This window comes from Erpetoichthys calabaricus, chromosome 15, assembly GCF_900747795.2.
Source record: "Erpetoichthys calabaricus chromosome 15, fErpCal1.3, whole genome shotgun sequence".
In the NCBI taxonomy this organism is placed as follows: Eukaryota; Metazoa; Chordata; class Cladistia; order Polypteriformes; family Polypteridae; genus Erpetoichthys; species Erpetoichthys calabaricus.
In genome coordinates, this window is record NC_041408.2 from 16,166,465 (window position 1) to 16,188,664 (window position 22,200).

Here is a 22,200-nt window from a genome sequence, read left to right on the forward strand (position 1 = left end):
TTATATGCTGGTTGTTTTCATTAGAAAACTTTCACAGCAGAGATGAGATCATGTGGTGGCCTACTTAAATGACAAAATATTATCTTGATAAAATTCTAATGGTAGTACTGTATATGACATTACTGATGAAATCCTTGTCACACGGTCATATAGATTTTGATCAGTCTGATGTGGTGACATTTGGTCCAGCACAACTGGCAGTATGCTGAATCACATCCCAACAAGCTTTTCACACTTCCATAGATGCATTGCTTTTACTCATTGTAGAGGTATGCGATGTCAGTTCTTATTTTGTTTCAAAATTTTCAAAAGGAACTGTTTACTGAACTCCACCAAAACAGACTGCACTCTACATAAATGTCATGTATCTATAATTCATATTTTCCATGAAGCAAACTTGAAAAGACACCACAGCCTAAACAATCCCATAAAGGCACTGAACAAAAGTTTACTATTGCTTTCCAGAGATAAACCTATTGTTTTATCTGAAAGAAATCATTTAATCCTGTCACACATACAGTGGTGTGAAAAACTATTTGCCCCCTTCCTGATTTCTTATTCTTTTGCATGTTTGTCACACAAAATGTTTCTGATCATCAAACACATTTAACCATTAGTCAAATATAACACAAGTAAACACAAAATGCAGTTTTTAAATGATGGTGTTTATTATTTAGGGAGAAAAAAAATCCAAACCTACATGGCCCTGTGTGAAAAAGTAATTGCCCCCTTGTTAAAAAATAACCTAACTGTGGTGTATCACACCTGAGTTCAATTTCCGTAGCCACCCCCAGGCCTGATTACGGCCACACCTGTTTCAATCAAGAAATCACTTAAATAGGAGCTGCCTGACACAGAGAAGTAGACCAAAAGCACCTCAAAAGCTAGACATCATGCCAAGATCCAAAGAAATTCAGGAACAAATGAGAACAGAAGTAATTGAGATCTATCAGTCTGGTAAAGGTTATAAAGCCATTTCTAAAGCTTTGGGACTCCAGCGAACCACAGTGAGAGCCATTATCCACAAATGGCAAAAACATGGAACAGTGGTGAACCTTCCCAGGAGTGGCCGGCCGACCAAAATTACCCCAAGAGCGCAGAGACGACTCATCCGAGAGGTCACAAAAGACCCCAGTACAACGTCTAAAGAACTGCAGGCCTCACTTGCCTCAATTAAGGTCAGTGTTCACGACTCCACCATAAGAAAGAGACTGGGCAAAAACGGCCTGCATGGCAGATTTCCAAGACGCAAACCACTGTTAAGCAAAAAGAACATTAGGGCTCGTCTCAATTTTGCTAAGAAACATCTCAATGATTGCCAAGACTTTTGGGAAAATACCTTGTGGACTGATGAGTCAAAAGTTGAACTTTTTGGAAGGCAAATGTCCCGTTACATCTGGCGTAAAAGGAACACAGCATTTCAGGAAAAGAACATCATACCAACAGTAAAATATGGTGGTGGTAGTGTGATGGTCTGGGGTTGTTTTGCTGCTTCAGGACCTGGAAGGCTTGCTGTGATAGATGGAACCATGAATTCTACTGTTTACCAAAAAATCCTGAAGGAGAATGTCCGGCCATCTGTTCGTCAACTCAAGCTGAAGCGATCTTGGGTGCTGCAACAGGACAATGACCCAAAACACACCAGCAAATCCACCTCTGAATGGCTGAAGAAAAACAAAATGAAGACTTTGGAGTGGCCTAGTCAAAGTCCTGACCTGAATCCAATTGAGATGCTATGGCATGACCTTAAAAAGGCGGTTCATGCTAGAAAACCCTCAAATAAAGCTGAATTACAACAATTTTGCAAAGATGAGTGGGCCAAAATTCCTCCAGAGCGCTGTAAAAGACTCATTGCAAGTTATCGCAAACGCTTGATTGCAGTTATTGCTGCTAAGGGTGGCCCAACCAGTTATTAGGTTCAGGGGGCAATTACTTTTTCACACAGGGCCATGTAGGTTTGGATTTTTTTTTCTCCCTAAATAATAAAAACCACCATTTACAAACTGCATTTTGTGTTTACTTGTGTTATATTTGACTAATGGTTAAATGTGTTTGATGATCAGAAACATTTTGTGTGACAAACATGCAAAAGAATAAGAAATCAGGAAGGGGGCAAATAGTTTTTCACACCACTGTACACATAGGAATACAAGGAAAAAGTGGTAGTAAATCAGTAATTTCAATAATAGGTTTTAATGTTAACGTCAGTATTTGATCCCAATTCACCAGTGTAAATGCTACTATTTATGAGTCATTTCACTAGTCAGCATTGGTTCTTTAATTTTTAAACGTGTCCATAGTCATTCCACTGATTTGCTTCGGCTCTTTACATGCACTTTTGTATAAATAACGTTCTTAATTCACAATATAACCATTCTTACTTTTTGTTGCCTTGTGTCACAATAAACCTACGAATGAGAGACACTTCTGCTCAGCTCTGCACTGACCTATTTTTCTTGGAAGATTCATCTTTTCCTTTTTTTACTCCAAACATCCTGGTCATTACAGCACTGAATAGAAGAGTTGCAGAATTCCTCACCTATCCAAAAAAAAATAACAAATTTGAAAATACACCAAATACTAAAACACGGTACATAAAAGTCTATAGCTGCGGGCTCCAGATCAGCCATCACAATCCTTTAGTGAGTACTGTTATTTTATCAATGTTATGGCATCATTTCCCACTATCAGAACATACAAATTTAATGGTGCACAGTAACAACACCATACCTAACAAAAGAAACAGCACATTCTCACCTTAACTTTCTAAGCTGGACAATAGCACACCTTACTGGTTAAAAAAGGACATAATGTAGTTTACTTCATACATTACTTTTACCTTTAGACTGCAGATACTATTTCATATAAAAGTACACATGACACTGTGTAGCATAAATGGAGAGAAGTCCATAAGTCATTTAACTAGTTAAAAGTATCAGCTATTGTCATAATCAGACACTTCACCAAGACTGAGTTTTCTGTAGGGATGCTCCGCTCAGGTTTTTTAGGGCCAATACCCATCACCAAATTGTTTGATTCTGTTACTGAAATTTTCTTAATCCCTTCATAAATTTTTTTTATCCTAAGCCAGACACATGGAAGCCTGGTGTTCTATATTAAAGTGTTAACTTTGGTATTTTAATAATTAAACTATAGACCACAGGTGTTTCCTGAACATTAACAAAAATAAAATTCTGTAGGCTTATTGTTCAGTGACCATAAAAATACAAAAATAAATAAAATTCCCTTAAAATACTTTTTCAATTAAAAATATGTATCTTTAATATATACAGGATAAATAAAAAAATGCTTATTACAAGCTGGCAATTGGTTTAATTTCTTCAGTAATGTATTTATCTGAAACAAAACTTAATTTATTTTAAAAAAATTGTCGAACAAAAATATACAGTACATATACAGTAAAACCTCTGGTTACGAATGTTTCGGAACACGTACAAATCGGGTTACGATCAAAAAGTTCGCCACACAACCACACACTCGGGTGGCGAACAAAAACACTGACAGCCAGCCAGTTTCCCTTCCGGTTTGTACGCGCCAATGATTTCCACACGTGTTCAGTCTCTCCCTGTACATTGTTCTCGGTCAGACATGCATGCATTCGCTGTGAACTCTGTGCTCTATTTCATGTGCTTTTGCATTAATTTTGCAATTAACCATGGCCTCTAAGCAAGTGAAGAAGTGGTAGTGTTGGTGAGAAGAAAGGTTCGAAGAAATTGAAATCGAATTAAAGAAAGAAATTATTAACCTCATGCAAGGTTAGTTTTCTTGGTTGTTTATGGTTAGTTTTTGTATAAATTAAGGATTTTTCAAATTTTCATTTTTTCCCCTGTGCTTAAAACTCATTAAAAAAAAAGTGTTTACAGCGAGCGGTTTGTAAAGCTGTAGCGTGAACTCTTGCAATGTTAGTTTTCTCCGTTGTTCAAGGTTTTCTCAGTGTTATTCAATGTTTTTACTATTACACTGTGCATTCTATGGTATAATTAACTATTTTTGTGCTTAAAAATCTTTAAAAAAAAAAAAAAATATTTACATACAGTTCGTATGGTCTGGAACGGATTAATTGTATTTACATACAATCTTATGGGGGCAATTAGTTTGGGTTGCGACCAGAGTTTTGGAACAAATTATGCTCGTGACCAGAGGTTCCACTGTATTCTTACAAACTGATTTAATTACTTGATACTAGGTGGCTCCGCCCCCTGCTCGCTACGCTCGCCCACCCCCAGGTTTGGTTTACAGGATATACAATTTAAAGAGATTGTTATTTTCATGGGAATTGTTACGTATGCATTATTGTCACTTTTACTTTAAATCTCATGGTTAAATCTCTTTCTCGTAGGATGTATAACGCTGCTCGCATTGTGAAGGGCGGGGCAGCAGAACGCATGCTACGGAGAAGCGGTTGGATTATCTGCTGGCTTGTTGCGTATTCTGCTTGTCGCGCTGCACGTCGATCATTTAAAAGCCTGTACAGCAGCTGTCCTTTTGTCAATTTGCATCTCTGCTGCTCACGTTGTTAGTGGGTAGTTTGGTTGTTTTGTTTTAAATGTTGTCTCACTGCCTGGTCTCGCGTGACATTAAAGTGTCTCTCGCAGGACGTCAAATTGTCTTCCATGAAGATCACGTCACGTCTTGTCTCCCTTCCAAGATTTTTTTTTATAATAGAGAGATTGGCATGTATATTTACATTAAATGAAGATGTACATGCATTTATAGGTTTTTAATAATTTCTAATCATTAGAGTGCAGGCAGGGTGGAGTGAGTGGAGAAGAGTGTCAGGAGTGATTTGTGACAGACGGGTATCAGCAAGAATGAAAGGGAAGGTCTACAGGACGGTAGTGAGACCAGCTATGTTATATGGGTTGGAGACGGTGGCACTGACCAGAAAACAGGAGACAGAGCTGGAGGTGGCAGAGTTAAAGATGCTAAGATTTGCACTGGGCGTGATGAGGATGGACAGGATTAGAAACGAGGACATTAGAGGGTCAGCTCAGGTTGGACGGTTGGGAGACAAAGTCAGAAAGGCGAGATTGCGTTGGTTTGGACAAGTGAAGAGAAGAGATGCTGGGTATATTGGGAGAAGGGTGCTAAGGATAGAGCTGCCAGGGAAGAGGAAAAGAGGAAGGCCTAAGAGAAAGGTTTATGGATGTGGTGAGAGAGGACATGGAGGTGATGGGGGTAACAGAACAAGATGACGAAGACAGGAAGATATGGAAGGAGATGATCCGCTGTGGCGACCCCTAACGGGAGCAGCCGAAAGAAGAAGAAGAATTGAGCTTTTTTAATGTTACAAAATACACTTACTATACACATTATACATATTTGTTTTTTTTTTTTACATTGTACCAACAAAACATTACTAATTGTTGAGGTGTAATTATAAATATGGATTACCATTTTAATTACACCGTACTTGTTTCTTACCAGAATGTCTACTGTATGACACACACAAATAAATAATAAACATTGTACAAACCCTTACAAATAGCTTCAAATCTATCAAATTTTCATAGGATGTTTATCAAGAAGATACAAGGCTAACATGCTTAACAAGCTTACAAGAAAAACAGACAAAGTTTGCTTTTAAGCTAAGAAGCCAATTGTTTACTAAGCAACAATTTCAAATTCTTCTTTACCGTGCTGTACTAAACACAAGCTTGCTCACCACCCAAACTCAGGCAAGCAGTGCTCATTTTAAATAAAAGACAAAATAAAAAGGTCTGAATTCAAGAAAGCAGCTGTTCTTGCTATTTGTCTAACTGTACAGGATGGCTCCTCAGTTTATTACTCCACGTTCTTTAATGTAAAGGCTAATATTCCAGTCTTCTCTCTCTCTGGTAAAGTCAGCCTTGCTGCTCTCAGTTTTACAGAAGGTTTGCAACAAAAAACTAAATTACTGTAAAGCTTAGAAAACTAGATGCTGACAAAAAACATTTTTTTGTGATCAAACAATTTACTGATCACCGAGTGAGTCTTTTGTAGTGAAAATCAGCTAATTTAGATTGCAGGCCGATTAATTGAGACATCACTAGTTCTCTGCCAGCCACCTCAGTAAAAGGATAAATTTGGTATTTGTCAAGTCAAAGTTATTTCTTCACAAACATGGTACACATGCATTTGCCATGCAAAATTGTGTTCTAAAGTTATGCAACCTATATAAATAAAAAAAAAATATCTTGCCAGCAATGGTTCTATGTAATGGTGAACATTACACCACTGGAAAACAAAAGATTAAAAACTTAATAAAGTGACAAAAGCTCCGATATATGAAACCATGCTTTCTGCGTTTCCGACACATGTTTGTGACAACAAAAGGGATCTGGAAATAGTCATTTTATCACCTGGTTATTCCTGGTACTGTTTTTCTCAAGGTAAGGATATGTTTTCTATTAACATGTGTGAGTTCTCATGTAAATATGGAAGAAAATCAAAACAAAACCAACCACATGGCATGAAACGTTTACTGTGATTTGGGCTATCAAGAGAAAAACAGGCACCTTAGGTGGTTTCGGGTGAAAGGTTGTTGCACAGGAAGATTTAAGTGCCAGCCTATCATGCATAGCTGGCTTCTATTAGAATGGCAGAATCTCAGAATATTGGTGTTTTTTTTTCCCTCAAAAATTGCATGGTGTAACTTCCTTACAATGTTTGTGTAATCGCAAGACACCGATCAATACTCGATAACTGTCTTAGCTTGAAAAATGGACATTATTTGGTAAGTTTTTAAGCTTTTCTCCCCATACTTCATATAGTAGTCTCTACTGTAAAGTGCTAGTGTGGGCAAGATTGTTTTTTTTTTTAATTTATAAAAAACGCTTAACTTTAGAACACAGTTTTGCATGGCAAATGCATGTATGTTTATGAAGAAATAACTGACTTCAAAAATACACAACTTACCCTTTAAGGCTTGGTTCACTGATCACTTTTATCAATCAATGGCTGAGTGAGGAAAGCAATCAATAAAGTAGGGAGAGGCCCAGAAATTTCTTGGAGTGTGTGATTAGTGCATTATAATGGATAAATAAGCTGAACCTGGCTGCTAGAGTGAAGTTAAACAGTGTGCTTTGTTTCTTTCTTATCTGACAGACAGTTGGATTTCAACAATGTAAAAAAAAACTACTATCACCTTCAGCATCTGATTACAGCCATAACTATCTATATGGAATCAACTAGGGCACAACCTTTTAAAACCAGAAGATGCTAAGCTCTGGCAACACATTTGCATTAATCAATGGAATCCTAGAAAAAAAAGACTCACAGCCCAAACAGGTGATGTGAAGCCCAGTATTGCTGCTTTCATCCCATCCACAATGTATGGCACAATGTTTTCCCCAAGCCGTGTGTCCCGGAAAAGAGCTCGGAGAATATTCATTGCATGGACCTGCAGAGATATAAAATAGTTAGAGAGGAAGTCAGATAAGCATTACATGCTAGTGAAAAATCATGTTTCCCCTTTCCACAAAAGCATATAAGAGTGAAATATAGCACACAATTTAGAGTGAAGGTTTTACAGCAGCAGGTTTCCCCAAGTACACAGAATTGTTTGCCTCTGACCAAAAGTGGAGCCAAAAGAAACATCTGAATGATGTAAGGGGTTTTTTTGTTACTTGAAAAGTATCATATGTGTAGTACTCCACAGTTTCAATCTGTGGCTTTAACATTGTCAGTACAGATTACGCAGTCAGTTGAATACTTTCATCTGGTGTAGCCATTTTGAAGTGATGTAAAATGGATATACTAATTCGTTCTGTTTCATAATTTTTAATGGTTTGGTGCTAATTGGCAGGCGGTATGGAAGTGGTGGGTGCATATGGCATGTCTCGTACAGGTGCTGGGTGAATCTGGCGTATTGGAATTGAAGGAAAAAGCGTATGAAAGCTGTGTGAAGGCAGTATGCTCTATGGGAGTATGAGTATGGCCAAACAAGGCAGAGCATGAAACAAATCTGGAAAGAACACAGATGAGAATGATTAGGTGGATGTGTGGACTGAAAGGAGAGACAAACTGAGAAGAAGATGAATGATGAGCTGTGAGCCAAAAGAAAGGCTTGGTGATAGGTGTTGTGCTGAGGAGAAACTAAGGGGTTTTGAGCATGTGGAGCAAAGACAGAGGATGGCTGAATGAAGAGGTACATCAAGGTAGAAGTTGGGGAGGAATGAGGCCCAGAAGAAGGCAGATCAAGATGTGCTTGGGGATGGTGTCAGATGATATGCAAAAAAAAGTTCTGACCCTAAAGGATGGCCATGACTGTGGCACATAAAAAAAAATGATTTCAGGGAATCAAGCTAACCCAGGGTAAACCTGAAAAATGGATATTAAACCATAGTTATACTGAGGACAATGTTTTTATATATATTTGTTTGTGTATATATATATATATATATATATATATATATTATATACACACACACACACACTAGGGGGCTTTGCTCGCCAACCCCTGTGTTTGGTTAATCGGATATACAATCTAAAAATTTTTTTTCTTTGGAATTGTTTCAATTTCATTATTTGCACTTTTACTTTAAAGCTTCATTGAAAACAACATTTTTTGGAGACACATTGTGACAACGCAACGTATAACTGCCCGTGAGTGAATATGGTTTCTGTTTCTGTAATAAATAATCCAAGTTTTTCTAATGTTTGTCTCTGTGATTTATTGATTGTCATAGAAAAAGCTATTCTCGCTGTAAACTGTAAACATTTTAATACGAATGGCATATCACGATCTCCTTTGGTGTCTAATGTTATTCACGGAATACATACATCACCTTTCTTTTTGCCTGTTAAAATTTGCATTGATTCTCTGTGATCATCAATATACACCTGACCAAATTGTGTATTCTTTGAAATTTAACTTGTTGCTTAAACTGTTCCGGGATCACAGATTCTCATAGCGTATGGTCCATTATTGTGTAAATCCACGTTTTGTGCATTGATTGATGCGAATGCGAAAAGACTTTGTTGTCTACTCTTTTTTTCTGACCTCGATTTGTCCTGCTATTTTTTCAGTTACACCTGGTTCTGATGATTAATCACCTTTTGTTTGCGGTAATCTTTTCTTTAATACTATAGCGACAGACTTGATAAAGTGTCACAAAATTTTTACTTGAACAATCGCCGACTTCCTAACCCCAAATACAACTTTCTAGCACCCTCTCCAACGCGCCCCAACATCAATCAATACCCCGCCATCAGTCTTCTGTGCTGTACTCCGCCCTCTCTCAATCGGACCTAACAGTCACTTAAAACCAAAAAGCCCTCAACCTGGCTGGGACGCTACAATACTTTCTAATTTTACTGCTTTCATATTCTGCACCTTTCTTTGCATGTGTATCGTGCCATCGTTTGTTTGAGCCTGTCGAATTCCACTGCTTTCATAATCTCTTATCTACCTTTTTTTCTCTCCAACGCCTTTGGGTCTCTATTCTCCGTATTGTCCTTATACACTTTATATGTGCTGAGAGCACAGGATCTGTGTGCACTACGTGCTTTTACACCACTGAGTTTTTTTTTTTTTTGATGGGTGTGCTCTTATATAATATCTTTTGTAAGTAGGGCATGTCTTGCAAGAATCTCATGTTCCACGTCCCCGCGAGACGGCCCTGGGACAATCTCTTGGCACCAAGTCTCATGTTTACGGTCCCCGCGAGACGCACTGTGGCAAGTCTCTGTCGTCTCGCGGGTCTTTTAAATGTCTTCCGAGAAGATCATGTATCGTAGCCTTGCTTGCTTTTGCTTTCCAGGTTTTTTTTTTTTTATAATGGAGATTATATATATATATATATATATATATATATATATATATATATATATATATATATATATATAACATTTTTTTTTATTTAATTTTATATCAGGTAAGTACATTACAGAAAAATATAAACAATATGACAGCTTGTAATTACAAGAAGCATTTTATTTTATGCCATATGTATTAAAGGTAAATATTTTTGTATATATTTTATTAGCTACAGTATGTATTGTACGGAAATTTTATCTATTTTAGTAATTTACGGTCACTGAACAATAAGCCTACAGAATTTAATTTTGTTAATAAAAAAAGAACACTTAATACCTGTCATCTATAGTTTAATTATAAAAATACCAAAGTTAACACTCTAATATAGGACATAATACCTCTATGTGTCTGGTTATGCAGGAGCTTAATGTAAAAAGTTTTTTTAAAGTGACAAAGGGGAAGACAAAGAAAAAAAAATCGGAATCGGCCAATCAAGTAACATGAAATTGGTGATCGGTATTGGCCTTAAAAACCTGATCGGAGCATCCCTAATTTTGAAAAAATTTAGACTGGAATATGTCAGACAAGCAAAAAAGAATTTCACGGTTGTCAGTACATATACACATAAATATAAGCTAGAAATAAAAGGATTTGAACAGAATGTGCATAAATCACAGCAGCTATCAGTTCTATCTGAAACAGATGTGTTCATAGTATAATTATTCTTCCTTTCTTAAGGGAAAAATAATATGGAGACACAGAAAGAAATAATGTCTAAAACCAAAGGTGTTATTTTTTCTGTTTCCTCCACAGCTGTGAAGTCACCAACTTGGAAGTACGGCTACAACATCAAACATACTGGACCTCTGATCACTCTTATCACCATAAAAAAACTGTCAAAGTTTGAAAACATGTTTGATGGCATGACAAGAATTAAGGACAGGCTCCTCTCACAGACAAAAGGTTCAGCTGGAAAACACATTGCCAATTGTGGTTACTGGCACTGCACTTGCATACTTTCCTTTTCAAGTTTCTAAAATTAAACGAGGAGTACCTGAAGGATCTGCAATTTTTCCTTTTGCTTTCACACAATATTTTTATAATGAATTTGAGTTTCTGTAACCTACACATTAAAACAAATATTCCAATATTTCTTAGAAGGAAAAATAGGTCTTGAAGAGGTTAGTAATGTAAGAGGTAAATGATAAATTAAAATCAAATATAACACATTCATTTCACAGCAATTCAGAAAAGCTGATATCCAACTGTGCTAAACTTGACAGTGTCATTTGACCAGAGATTTGCCGTCAACTCACAGAATTTCTACTTTTTATCTTGAGAGACAAATAGCACTTTTCTCTATTGTTTTAACTAAATTACGTATATAAAAAAGGAATTGTTCAAACTTCCCTAGGTATGACTGATCATCTGCATATGATACAAAATGATTTAAACTATACAGTGGCAAGAATACAATGTTTGTGAATCATTTGGAAATAATCACATTTATTTATGACTTCATCTTAAAATATGGCCTGAGCTGGCGTCGTGCAGTAAATTTTTACCAAATTTTTAAAATGGTACTCTTACCATATGAGAATGCAACGGAGATTGCTTTATGCTCCCTTTAATGAAAAGTAAGCTGTGTGTCTTTAAGAAAGACATGGACGATAACGGAGCAGTTGTGATGATTCACTGCAAGCAGTGATGCATCTAGGTGACTAGTAGAAAAACAAATTATGCTGGCTGAGTTTTGTAATGCAGTTGTCAATTCGGTTACAAAAAAAGACATGGAAACAGTTAATAACACAAGTCACCCCCAAGTTGTTAATAAACAAGGCAGTCGAAGTGAGATAATGATTGCTTGTAAGGCAAATGAAAAAGCTGAGCCTGACAGCACATGTTTGTAAAAGCTGTTACGAGGCTTGTCTCGGCAAAGACGGCAACACATCACATCTTTCCAAGCATATCAATGTCTTCCAGGGGTTGAGAAAACTCAACAGATATGAAATGATATTGACACTAAAAATAAGAAAATCTAAGATTAATGTACTTCACTGGTTAAAAAGTGCAGCATTTTCACAAAAAGTACTTTCCTAAAGGCTGTTTGGTGCACAGACTCAAACATGAACTTATTCAAATTAAAGCTCAACCACCGTTATTCTGATTCTGTAAAGTATGATGCAAGATACCACATTAAATTACAGTAATCCACAACATAGTCTATGCATTTAACACCATATTTTAATGAATGTGCTTTTAACTAATAATATTTACTAGCCCCAAAGGACATTTGGCAAAAGATGTCAGGAAAGATTTCCCTACTGTGTTGTGTTTCTTTATTTGAAACACTCTTATTTTGAAATATTTCAGATTAACATATTGTAATGGCCAGGCTGGGAATTCAGAGGACCATGACTGCTGCCAAGTGCCATACTTTCTGAAGGAGTGGTGGTGGGTTATGCAAATGAAGCATTACAGTGAGCTTGGGGCAGCAGAGAGAAGGAGGGGCTGGTACAAAAAAGTGGAACGACTGCGAAAGTCCGGGGTCAGTTGGCAAAAGGTGCATGACGGGAAAAGACCTGTCCTAGATAAATCAGAAAGCTGTTGATGAAGACAGTAAGAATTTGCTAGACTGCAAAACCAGAACAGCATGGTGTATAGAAGCAGCACATGTAAATATGAAAGAAGAGGAAGATCAACGATACAAATTTGGAGGTATGGTTTAGAGCTAAAGTACTTTGAACAATAATAATAAAAAAAAAAAAAAGACTCAAACATTTTGAGTTTGCTATTCACAAGAAGCACCTACTGGTGTAAATCATGGCTTGCTAAAGAGAGGTCTCAGAAGATCTACGATGACAAATTTTTGATTCGCATAACATTAAAGATTTACAAAGTAAATTCACAGAGTTTAGATATTCATCAGTTAGACAAACTAAGATGATTTAGTACTGTAGCTACTCTCCCCAGAAGTGACTAACTAGCCAAAATGACTTGATAAGCACAATTCAGAATGCTCAATGAGGTAAACAAAAGAATCTCGGAGTAAAATGTTTAACCACATGCAAATCATTGAACAGGCATGGTGTCTATGGCAGGACACCAAGAAGGAAACCAGTGTTCTCCATAAAAAATCATATGCTGTAAGCATGAAGCTTGCCAAACACCACCTTGTCACTCCACAATGCTATTAGGAAAATGTTTTGTATACCGAGGAGACAAAAGTTGGATTGTTCAGAAAGAATATGCAGTAGTAAATATGGCGGGTCAGACATGTATGAATAGGGTATATTGGTTATACTCATAGATAGATAGATAGATAGATAGATAGATAGATAGATAGATAGATAGATAGATAGATAGATAGATAGAATTTAATTTTAGTATAGTAGGCAGGATTAGATAGATAGATAGATAGATAGATAGATAGATAGATAGATAGATAGATAGATAGATAGATAGATAGATAGATAGATACTTTATTAATCCCAAGAGGAAACTCACATACTCCAGCAGCAACATACTGATAAAAACAATATTAAATTAAACAGTGATAAAAATGCAGGTATAACAGACAGTAACTTTGTATAATGTTAACATTTACCCCCCAAGCCGGGTGGAATTGAAGAGTCGCATAGTGTGGGGGAGGAACGATCTCCTCAGTCTGTCAGTGGAGCAGGACATTGACAGCAGTCTGTCGCTGAAGCTGCTCCTCTGTCTGGAGATGATCCTATTTAGTCGATTCTCCATGATTGACAGGAGCCTGCTCAGTGCCTGTCGCTCTGCCACGGATGTCAAACTGTCCAGCTCCGTGCCTACAATAGAGCCTGCCTTCCTCACCAGTTTGTCCAGGTGTTCCTATACAGGCAGTTTGTTCCTATACTCCTCCTCCTGCCCACTCCTGATGCAGCCCACGACAGCAGTGTCGTCAGCGAACTTTTGCACATGGCAGGACTCCGAGTTGCATTGGAAGTCAGATGTATGTAGGCTGAACAGGACCGGAGAAAGTACAGTCCCCTGTGGCGCTCCTGTGCTGCTGACCACATTGTCAGACCTGCAGTTCCCAAGACGCACATATTGAGGTCTGTCTGTAAAATAGTCCATGATCCATACCACCAGGTATGAATCTACTCCCATTTCTGTCAGCTTGTCCCTAAGGAGCAGAGGTTGGATGGTGTTGAAGGTACTAGAGAAGTCCAAAAACATAATTCTTACAGCACCACTGCCTCTGTCCAAGTGAGATAGGGACTGGTGTAGCATATAGATTATGGCATCCTCCGCTCCCACCTTCTCCTGGTATGTAAACTGCAGAGGGTCGAGGGCGTGGCGGACCTGTGGTCTCAGGTGGTGAAGCAGCAGCCAGTCCATGGTCTTCATCACATGTGACGTCAGGGTGATAGGCCGGAAGTCATTCAGCTCACTAGGACGTGATATCTTTGGTACCTAATTTGGTATGTGATACCTAATTCCACCCTGAACCACAAGTTGGTGATGTTACTTACTCCTTCTTGTCTTTTACCTTCAGATCTTAGGCTCATCGAGAGGAAGAATTCTGATGCCACTTCTACCTCTTATCTGTTAAGTCCTGCTTCTTCTGCCCTGGGAAGCATATAAATGCCGGCGACACACAAAGATGGCAGACATTTTGGAACTCACATTAGCAGGCTACACCTGTGGCTGTACTGAGAAGACAGCAAAATTCCTTTTTCTTTTTCATTTATGTGGCCATCCAACCTGGTCAAATTAAACAGGGATCACTGGCTGGTGCCCCAAACCTTTAACTTTTTCTTTACTCTTATTACAGGTATAAAAGATCTCTGCATACAAAGATGAAAACATCATCCCAACGCTAAGTTGTAGTGAAGTGAGAATCATGATTTGGGGCTGCTTTGCTGCCTCAGGGCATAGACAGATTGCCATCATCAAGGAGAAAAGCAATCCTCAAGATTATCACGTTATCTGACAGGATAATGTCAGGGTGGCTGTCAAACAGCTGTAGCTCAGTAGAATGTAGGTGATGCAGCAGGACAATGACTGTAAACAAAGTAAATCTACTACAGAATGGTTTGGAAAAAAGAAAATCTGCCATTTAGAGTGGCGTAGTCAGAGCCGACACCTTAATCCAATGCTGTGGAATGATTTCAAGTGAGCCAAAGAATATGGCTGAGCTGAATTAGCTCTGTAAGGAAAACTGATCTAAAATTCCCCCTGATCCACAGCTACTAAAAGTCCTTAACTGAGGTCATTGCTGCCAAACAAGTTTTGACCAATTATTAAATCCAAGGGTTCATTTACTTTTTTCACAGCACACTGTAAATGTTGGATGGGTGTGTTTAATAAAGATATGAAAAAATATAATTGTGTGTTAAGCTTGAGCATATTATGTTTGTCTAGACTTGTGATTTAGATAAAAATCATATCACATTTTATGCCCAATTAAAGCAAAAAATTATAATTCCAAAGCATTCACATACTTTTTCTTGCCATATTAGATCATAACAATAAAATTCCTAAACCCACATAAACCAACTCATCTCTGCAAGGTGCAAGGGAGGAACCAAGCATGGTGATAGTCCACTGCAGCTAAAGGTAGCATATGGATCACAAATTAGCAACACATATATGCCATTGGACTATAAGGGTGGACAGCATGGTGGCACAGTGGTAAAACTGCTGCCTTGAAGTAAGGAGACCAGGGTTTGTGTAGCGAGTCCTCCCTGCACCAAGTCTGCATGAACTCCTTATGTCTGTGTGGTTTCCACCACACCAGGTGCTCCAGTTTCCTCCCACAGTCCAAAGACATGCAGTTTAGGTGGACTGACGACACTATACTGGCCAATTTGGGCGTGTGTTCACCCAGCGATGGACTGGTGCCCTGTCCAGAGGGTTTTTCCTGCCTTGCACCCCATGCTTGCTGGGATTGGCTCCAGACCCCAGTGACCCTGCTCAGGATTAACATGGCTTAGAAAATGGCATGGTATAGACTGCGAGGTATAATGGCAATAAATTTAATTGAGTCCTGAAGGACATCTTTACTAACTTCAGAATGTTATAATGGAGTGCCATCCTCATATTTCTGTAAGTATTAAAAACAACTGTACAATAATGTATCAAACCATGAAAAAAAACATGACTGACAGTCAAATATAACTTTCAAACCTTAATAATAAAATGGTATGGTCAGAAATGTCAAATACTACAATTAAATCTAATAACATAATAACTGCAGCATTTACAATGTCAAAAAAATAATGAGAATTTTGACAACCCTAATTAAGGGTATTTCTGTGGTATGACCAGTGCAAGTGAGACTGAAACTTTCCAGGTAGGTTAAAAAATGGACTTATAAAGAACGGGTACACTTGAAATGAGTGTACACTTATAAAATTTGTGTTATAAAATTAGTCAAATTTGTGTCACAAAATTAGTTTATAATTAATCAGTATGAATATAAATACAGTGTAGTAAATCTTACATGTAAACAATATCCTTTCCATGTCCGCCTCCAAAATTTGTGCATTTTGTTCACCTCAAACATCATATTTAACAGACAGGTACAATAAACATACTTATCTAACCATACTGTGAGGTTTCTGAACTCTTTTAGGACCCCCCCCAATGGGATGGCACGCCAAAGCGCGACTGCCGCGTCTGTGGAGGACTGCCTGTCCATTGCTGAGGCAACCACAGGTTTGCAGCGCAGCAGCGGAACGTCATGGAAACAACCAAGAGCCAATCAAGATCGTGCTATATGCGCCTGTCACCTATGGGTGATGCAAGGGACATTATAAATGCAGGGAACGGTACAACTTGGCCAATGACCTGGCCCCGACTATGCCCATTTGCTGTGTCCATGTATAGGAGACTGGTAGCTCCCGCTGCAATAAATAACCCTGTTGTTCCTGTTTTAAGTTGATTAAAGCTGGTTTTGCTAAAGTACTGAGACTTAGCCTCGTGTTTTGGGTTGCAAGACAGGGACTCACGCGTCACCATACATATGACATATTTCAACATCTCTCCTTTCCTTTGCTAAAGTTAGCATTCCACATTATCATGTTGGAGAAAAAGCAGTTTTGCAATCAGGTTTTTTTTTTTTTTTAAACTCCCTGTGTTTTTGGCAATCAATACAGATTATGTCTCTGTTAGTAAGTATCACAGGGCACAAAACTGGTGGTACTGCGCTTATTAGAGGCTACAAGATTTCCCCTCAGACAAGAAACTCTGGCAGTATCAAAAGTGTGCTGGACTGCTAAAAATTTTCATTGTAATGACTTTCAAAGAAATTATGCAAAAAACTCTAACAGTATTAGTATATGCCCTTTAGGGAATTCTCCTTAAGAGTGTTCGATTAACTGAGGCAAGTGGCAGGACAAAAACCCACAGGGCAAATCCATGTCAATAAAAGCACACAAGATAGAAGATGAGAGCATATGATTTGCTTATGTGAATGTGTTGAGCTGATTAATGCTGCTTTTGAGTTTTAGAATATAGCTTTGATTTGTCTTCTACAGCAATTGATTTCAATACCTTTATTATTTTCAGGACATTGCCCTATTTTTTCCATCCTGGCACAACAGCTGTGCCTTCTGATATGCCTGTAAGTCCTTAACTACTGTTCCTCTTTAATATGCTGTTACATATTGGGGTCCACAGTTGCATAAACAAATCTAAAACATCTCTTTAAAAGCACTCTTTAATCTTGAACTTGAAGAAACAGGCCTTGGAATCTTTCAAAACAAAAGCAAAACTGAATTAATTTTCAAAGAAACTCAAGTCCATTTGTGGCTTTTTGAAATTAAAAGAATTGAAAAGCACCCTGTTGAGAACTGTCCTCCTGCAGACTGGTGGGGTTGTTTGATACACTCAAAGAGGCAAGCACCTCAGACAGATAAGACCTATTGCAACAGGCAATCAACCACCAAAAAAGATTTTTTATTGCTATGAGAGATAAGGCTCATGTATAAAGGCAGCTGTTCCTGCTTTTGTTTTCTAGTGTCTGTGTGAAAGTGTGTTTTCTCTGTAACCGAAGCAGCTCTAGGAAGTGAAGTGTCGAATTTACTGCCTCATACGTCACAATATGTTTCCGTTTTAAAGAAGCACTCATGCAACACTACTTTTAAAAAAGCCTAAGCTGTGTAAATGACACCATAATTTACTTGTGAGTTTCTGTGATACTGATTTTTAATCTTTAAGCCAGGAGTGCCCAACTCCAGCCCTGGAGGGCCGCAGTGGCTACAGGTTTTCATTCTAACCCTTTTCTTAATTAGTGACCAGTTTTTGCTGCTAATTAACTTCTTTTGAATTCATTTTATTTGACTTGCTCTTAAAGACTCAGACCACTCAATTGTTTCTTTTTCCTTAATTAGCAGCCAAACAACAATGAGATACAAAATGAGCCAAAACAAGACCAGCAAACTGTGACCATCATACAATATCTGAAAATAAAGAAAGGTGAAGGTCTCAAGAATGCTGATCTGCTCTTAGAAAAAAGAAAATCCACAATTTCAAAAATGTCTGCTATTGCACAATGAGAGCAGCAACAAGCCATGGAATTAAAGAATGGGATTAATTAACAACAAGACTCATCGCCTCATTAAGCAGCTGGTTGGAGAGAAATTGGTTGGAGTTTGAGGCCCTGACTTAGTTGGTCTTCTGTTGGCTCACTCACTTCATATTTCACTTCTGTTTGGGAGCCATTTAAGGAAAGACATGAAGCAATTCAGAGGAACGATGAAGACATTCAGGGAAACATTACTTAAAACCAAGTCAATTAAAATTAATTCAAAAGAAGTTAATTAGCAGCAAAAACAGATCACTAATTAAGAAAAGGGTCCGAATGAAAGCCTGCAGCCACCGTGGCCATCCAGGACTGGAGTTGGGGACCCCTTGCTTTAAGCTGAAGCACGAGCCAAGAAAGTTACATGTCATTAGGAAACAACCAGATGAATAATGTTCAAATGTGGTGCGTCATTCATATTGTTTACCAGGACTGCTAATTGTACTGAGTCTTGTTTTATTTCATTAACATTGTGATTAATTTAAATAATGAAATTAATTGTAGTAAAGGTCTATTTGAGTACCTGAAGCTTTGTTTGTAAGTCATGATCTGTTTTGCAGATTTCTATCTTTACTCTGGGCACACTAATAAATTCACTTTAAATTTTAACAGATTTCTTTGGACTTCATGGCTTGGCTTTCGCCCTGATATTTTGTGGGACCCTAGACACATAGGTGTATGCCTTTCTAAACTATGTTCAATCAATTTATTTTGCCATAGGCGCACTCCAATCAAGTTCTAGCAACATCTCAAGGATAATAAAGCAAACACAATGCACCTGACTATAGTTTAGAGTGCCACAGCAAAGGATCCTAATTCTTACATAAATGAGACATTTCAGTTTTAGATTTTTAATAAATTTGCAAACCTTTCTGAAAACATGTTTTCACTTTGCCACTGTGGGGTAATAAATGCAGACTGGCAGGTAAAAATGGCAAAATGAAATCTACACCATACCAAAGTGGCAGAAAGTGAAGGGATCTAAATACTTTCTGAACAATATATGCACATATTTTTAAAATACTTTTTTTTTTTATCAAGCCAACTTTCCAACTCTATGCCCTGCTTTGTAAGCCTTGCTATAAACCCCTTTCACATTCTTAAGTCTGGTTATATAATTGTTCTTCAGACATTTTTTTGTACTGGGACTTCACCTTAGGAACATTCAACCATGCTTCCAGAACTATGATAACTAACATAGACATCTACAGTATGTATGCAACCTGCATTCTACTCCACAAAGGCATCAAAAAATAGACCTCTCTCTAAAACCACTTTGCCAAATGTGTTCAGATGGCACTAAACTGAAGAGTTCTCCATGTTCCAGATTTTCCTTGAAGTACTTACTCTGGCTTGATTTCAGCAATTTCCTGTCCTTATTTATTTTCAAATTTCTCTTTCACTGCAGATATTTAGTAAACACACAAGTCTATCATTAAATGCAAAAAAACAATTATTTTCAGACACAACTGCTTCCAGCTGCACAACATATGACCAGTTAAAACTTGCACCATTGGCCAGCTATTTTTATTTTATATTTATAACCCCACCTGGAACAATGTGCAGCAGAGAATGTCATCACTTTCATAGATGGCTTCAGTTTACTTAGTAAAAATTGCTTGTGACACAAAATACTGCATTTCATCAACCAGTCCAAATGATATCACATCCTGCATCCCAGAATGACAGGACTCTTATCAATATAAGTACTTATTCTTTTTTTAATACTTTTTCTAAATATGCTGGGGTAAGGGTCTCTGTACAAAATTCATTATTTTAGCTGGATACTAATCAGGGTTTCTGTCTTTTCCCTCTCTCTAATTACAATTGATAAAAAAAACAAACATAAAATAAAGTTTAAGAGTCATCTAGAAAATTACTAGGAACTTATAGTTAAGTTTTATCTCTAGCACTTATGGCACATTCTTTCCTTTACACATTCATTCAATTCTATCCATGGATGATCAAAAGAGCACAACGTGAAGCTATTATCAAAATCAGAAACTAATCTCTCTCTATTATTAAGCTTGTTGTTTAATTATGTATCTGCTTCCTCAGACTGAAGCCAGACTAGAGGTTCTATATCTCTCTATTATAAAAGAAAATCTTGAGACGAGACTATTGCCAAGAGATTTTTTCAAGTCCCACCCTCCTGTCAACCATTTTCAACCATGCCCACGGTCCTCGCACCTCTCATTCATGTGATGCCTTTGTCAGACGCAGTTCCTCTGCTCTCAGGCCTGATAAATTTTTACATTTTCCTCACTTTAAGTTCCCAATTAAAGAAGACGTACTATATCCAAATCTTATTGAAGAATTTCATCCCGAAGGGTTATCAACAGAAGAAATGAATACACGGGCAATCTTAGCACCTAGAAACGATGAAGTCAAATGAAGTAATGCAAAAATTGTCAATCGGTTACACGGCAAATTGGTTAAATGCACATCAATAGACTCTGCTGAAACAGTTGGTGTTAATGGTGTGGAAGCTGAAAACATCAACTTACAATATCCCGTAGAATATCTACAACCGTTAACACCATCCGGTATTCCACCAGCTGAATTACTGTTGAAAGAAGGATGTATCATAATGTTATTGCATAATTCGTGTCTGAGTGATGGGCTATGCAATAGGACAAGATTAGTTGTATTAAAAATTGGTAGAACAATTCTGAGATGTTAAATTTTAAAAGGCAGCAAGAAAGGTAATGTAGTACATCTTCCGCGGATAACATTAGACACCAAAGGAGATCTTGATATGCCATTCGTATTAAAATATTTACAGTTTCCCGTTAGAAAAGCTTTTGCTATGAAAATTAATAAATCACAGGGACAAAAATTTCAAAAAAGTCGGTTTATTTATTAGAGAGAAAGAAACAATATTCACTCATGGGAAGTTATATATTATGTTGTCACGATGTAAGTCCAAACAAAATTCAATGCGATATTGATAAAACGTAAATTAAAAAAATAGTTTTTAATGAAGTTTTACAGTAAAAGTTTAAAAAGAACTTGCGTGTTAATTTTAAAGGCAAACAGAATGAAAACGTATAACGCAATGAATACCTCTAACGCAACATGAAACATAATTTTCTTTCAAATTATTACGTTTTACTATTTTTTTTATTATGGTTAATTACTCACTATAATGTAAAATAGTTAAGTTCTATTATGCATATGTAACAATTCCCTTGAAAATAACAATCTGTTTAAATTGTACATCCGCTTCCCCATATGCAAGCGGCAGATCCGCGAAGTGGCTAGCGCGTAGCTACCGCACAGGGGTTGGCGAGCGAACACTAACATACACCAACATAATGGTTTGATTTACTATAACCTTAATCCAAAGTTTTATTAAAACTCTTGCTGCATGGTGCATTGTTGATGTACCTGCTGCAGTGATTTCTATCGGAAACATTTTCAAAATAAATTTCAATTCCAATAAAATCTAAAATGGCAGCACAAAACAAGCCAGAGGAGCCACATATTCACTATTACTTGTATGCAAGTCTGTTCAGTGACAATTACCTAAAGTACAGTTTATGAAGAATAAGAGTAAAATAACAAATGTACTGTTCTAATAAGTGAATGCACAGACTTATTATAATTGCCAAGAAATAATAAGAGTTTTTAAATGTTTCTAAACATTGATTAATATCAACTTCACAGACAAAAGTAAACAAAAAAGGAACAAGAGGTCAGACTTACAGTAAGTGAGTACAATTATAAGCAACAAAAAGACACTCATTAAGAGACTTATTACATACAGACACAGTATCCCTTCATGCAGTGAGTGAAGCTGTAATTTGAAGAAAATTGTTGACTGCAGGATTTTGGGAGGGAAATTATTGTCCTGAAATGAATGGGGGTATCAAGACGC

General features: G+C 37.3%; 1 protein-coding gene across 4 annotated transcripts in view; it reads right to left on the reverse strand.

Annotated features, from left to right (window-relative positions):
* Positions 1-22,200, reverse strand: part of LOC114666192 (thyroid adenoma-associated protein homolog) — a 200,495-nt gene that overhangs the window by 52,179 nt on the left and 126,116 nt on the right. For all 4 annotated transcript variants that reach the window (XM_028820955.2, XM_051919539.1, XM_051919538.1 and 1 more), the window contains exons 25-26: positions 7,280-7,402; positions 2,448-2,539 (exon numbers count right to left, since the gene is read on the reverse strand). In XM_028820955.2, the coding sequence (XP_028676788.2) occupies positions 2,448-2,539; positions 7,280-7,402 (215 nt within the window). The remainder of the gene's footprint in view (positions 1-2,447; positions 2,540-7,279; positions 7,403-22,200) is intronic.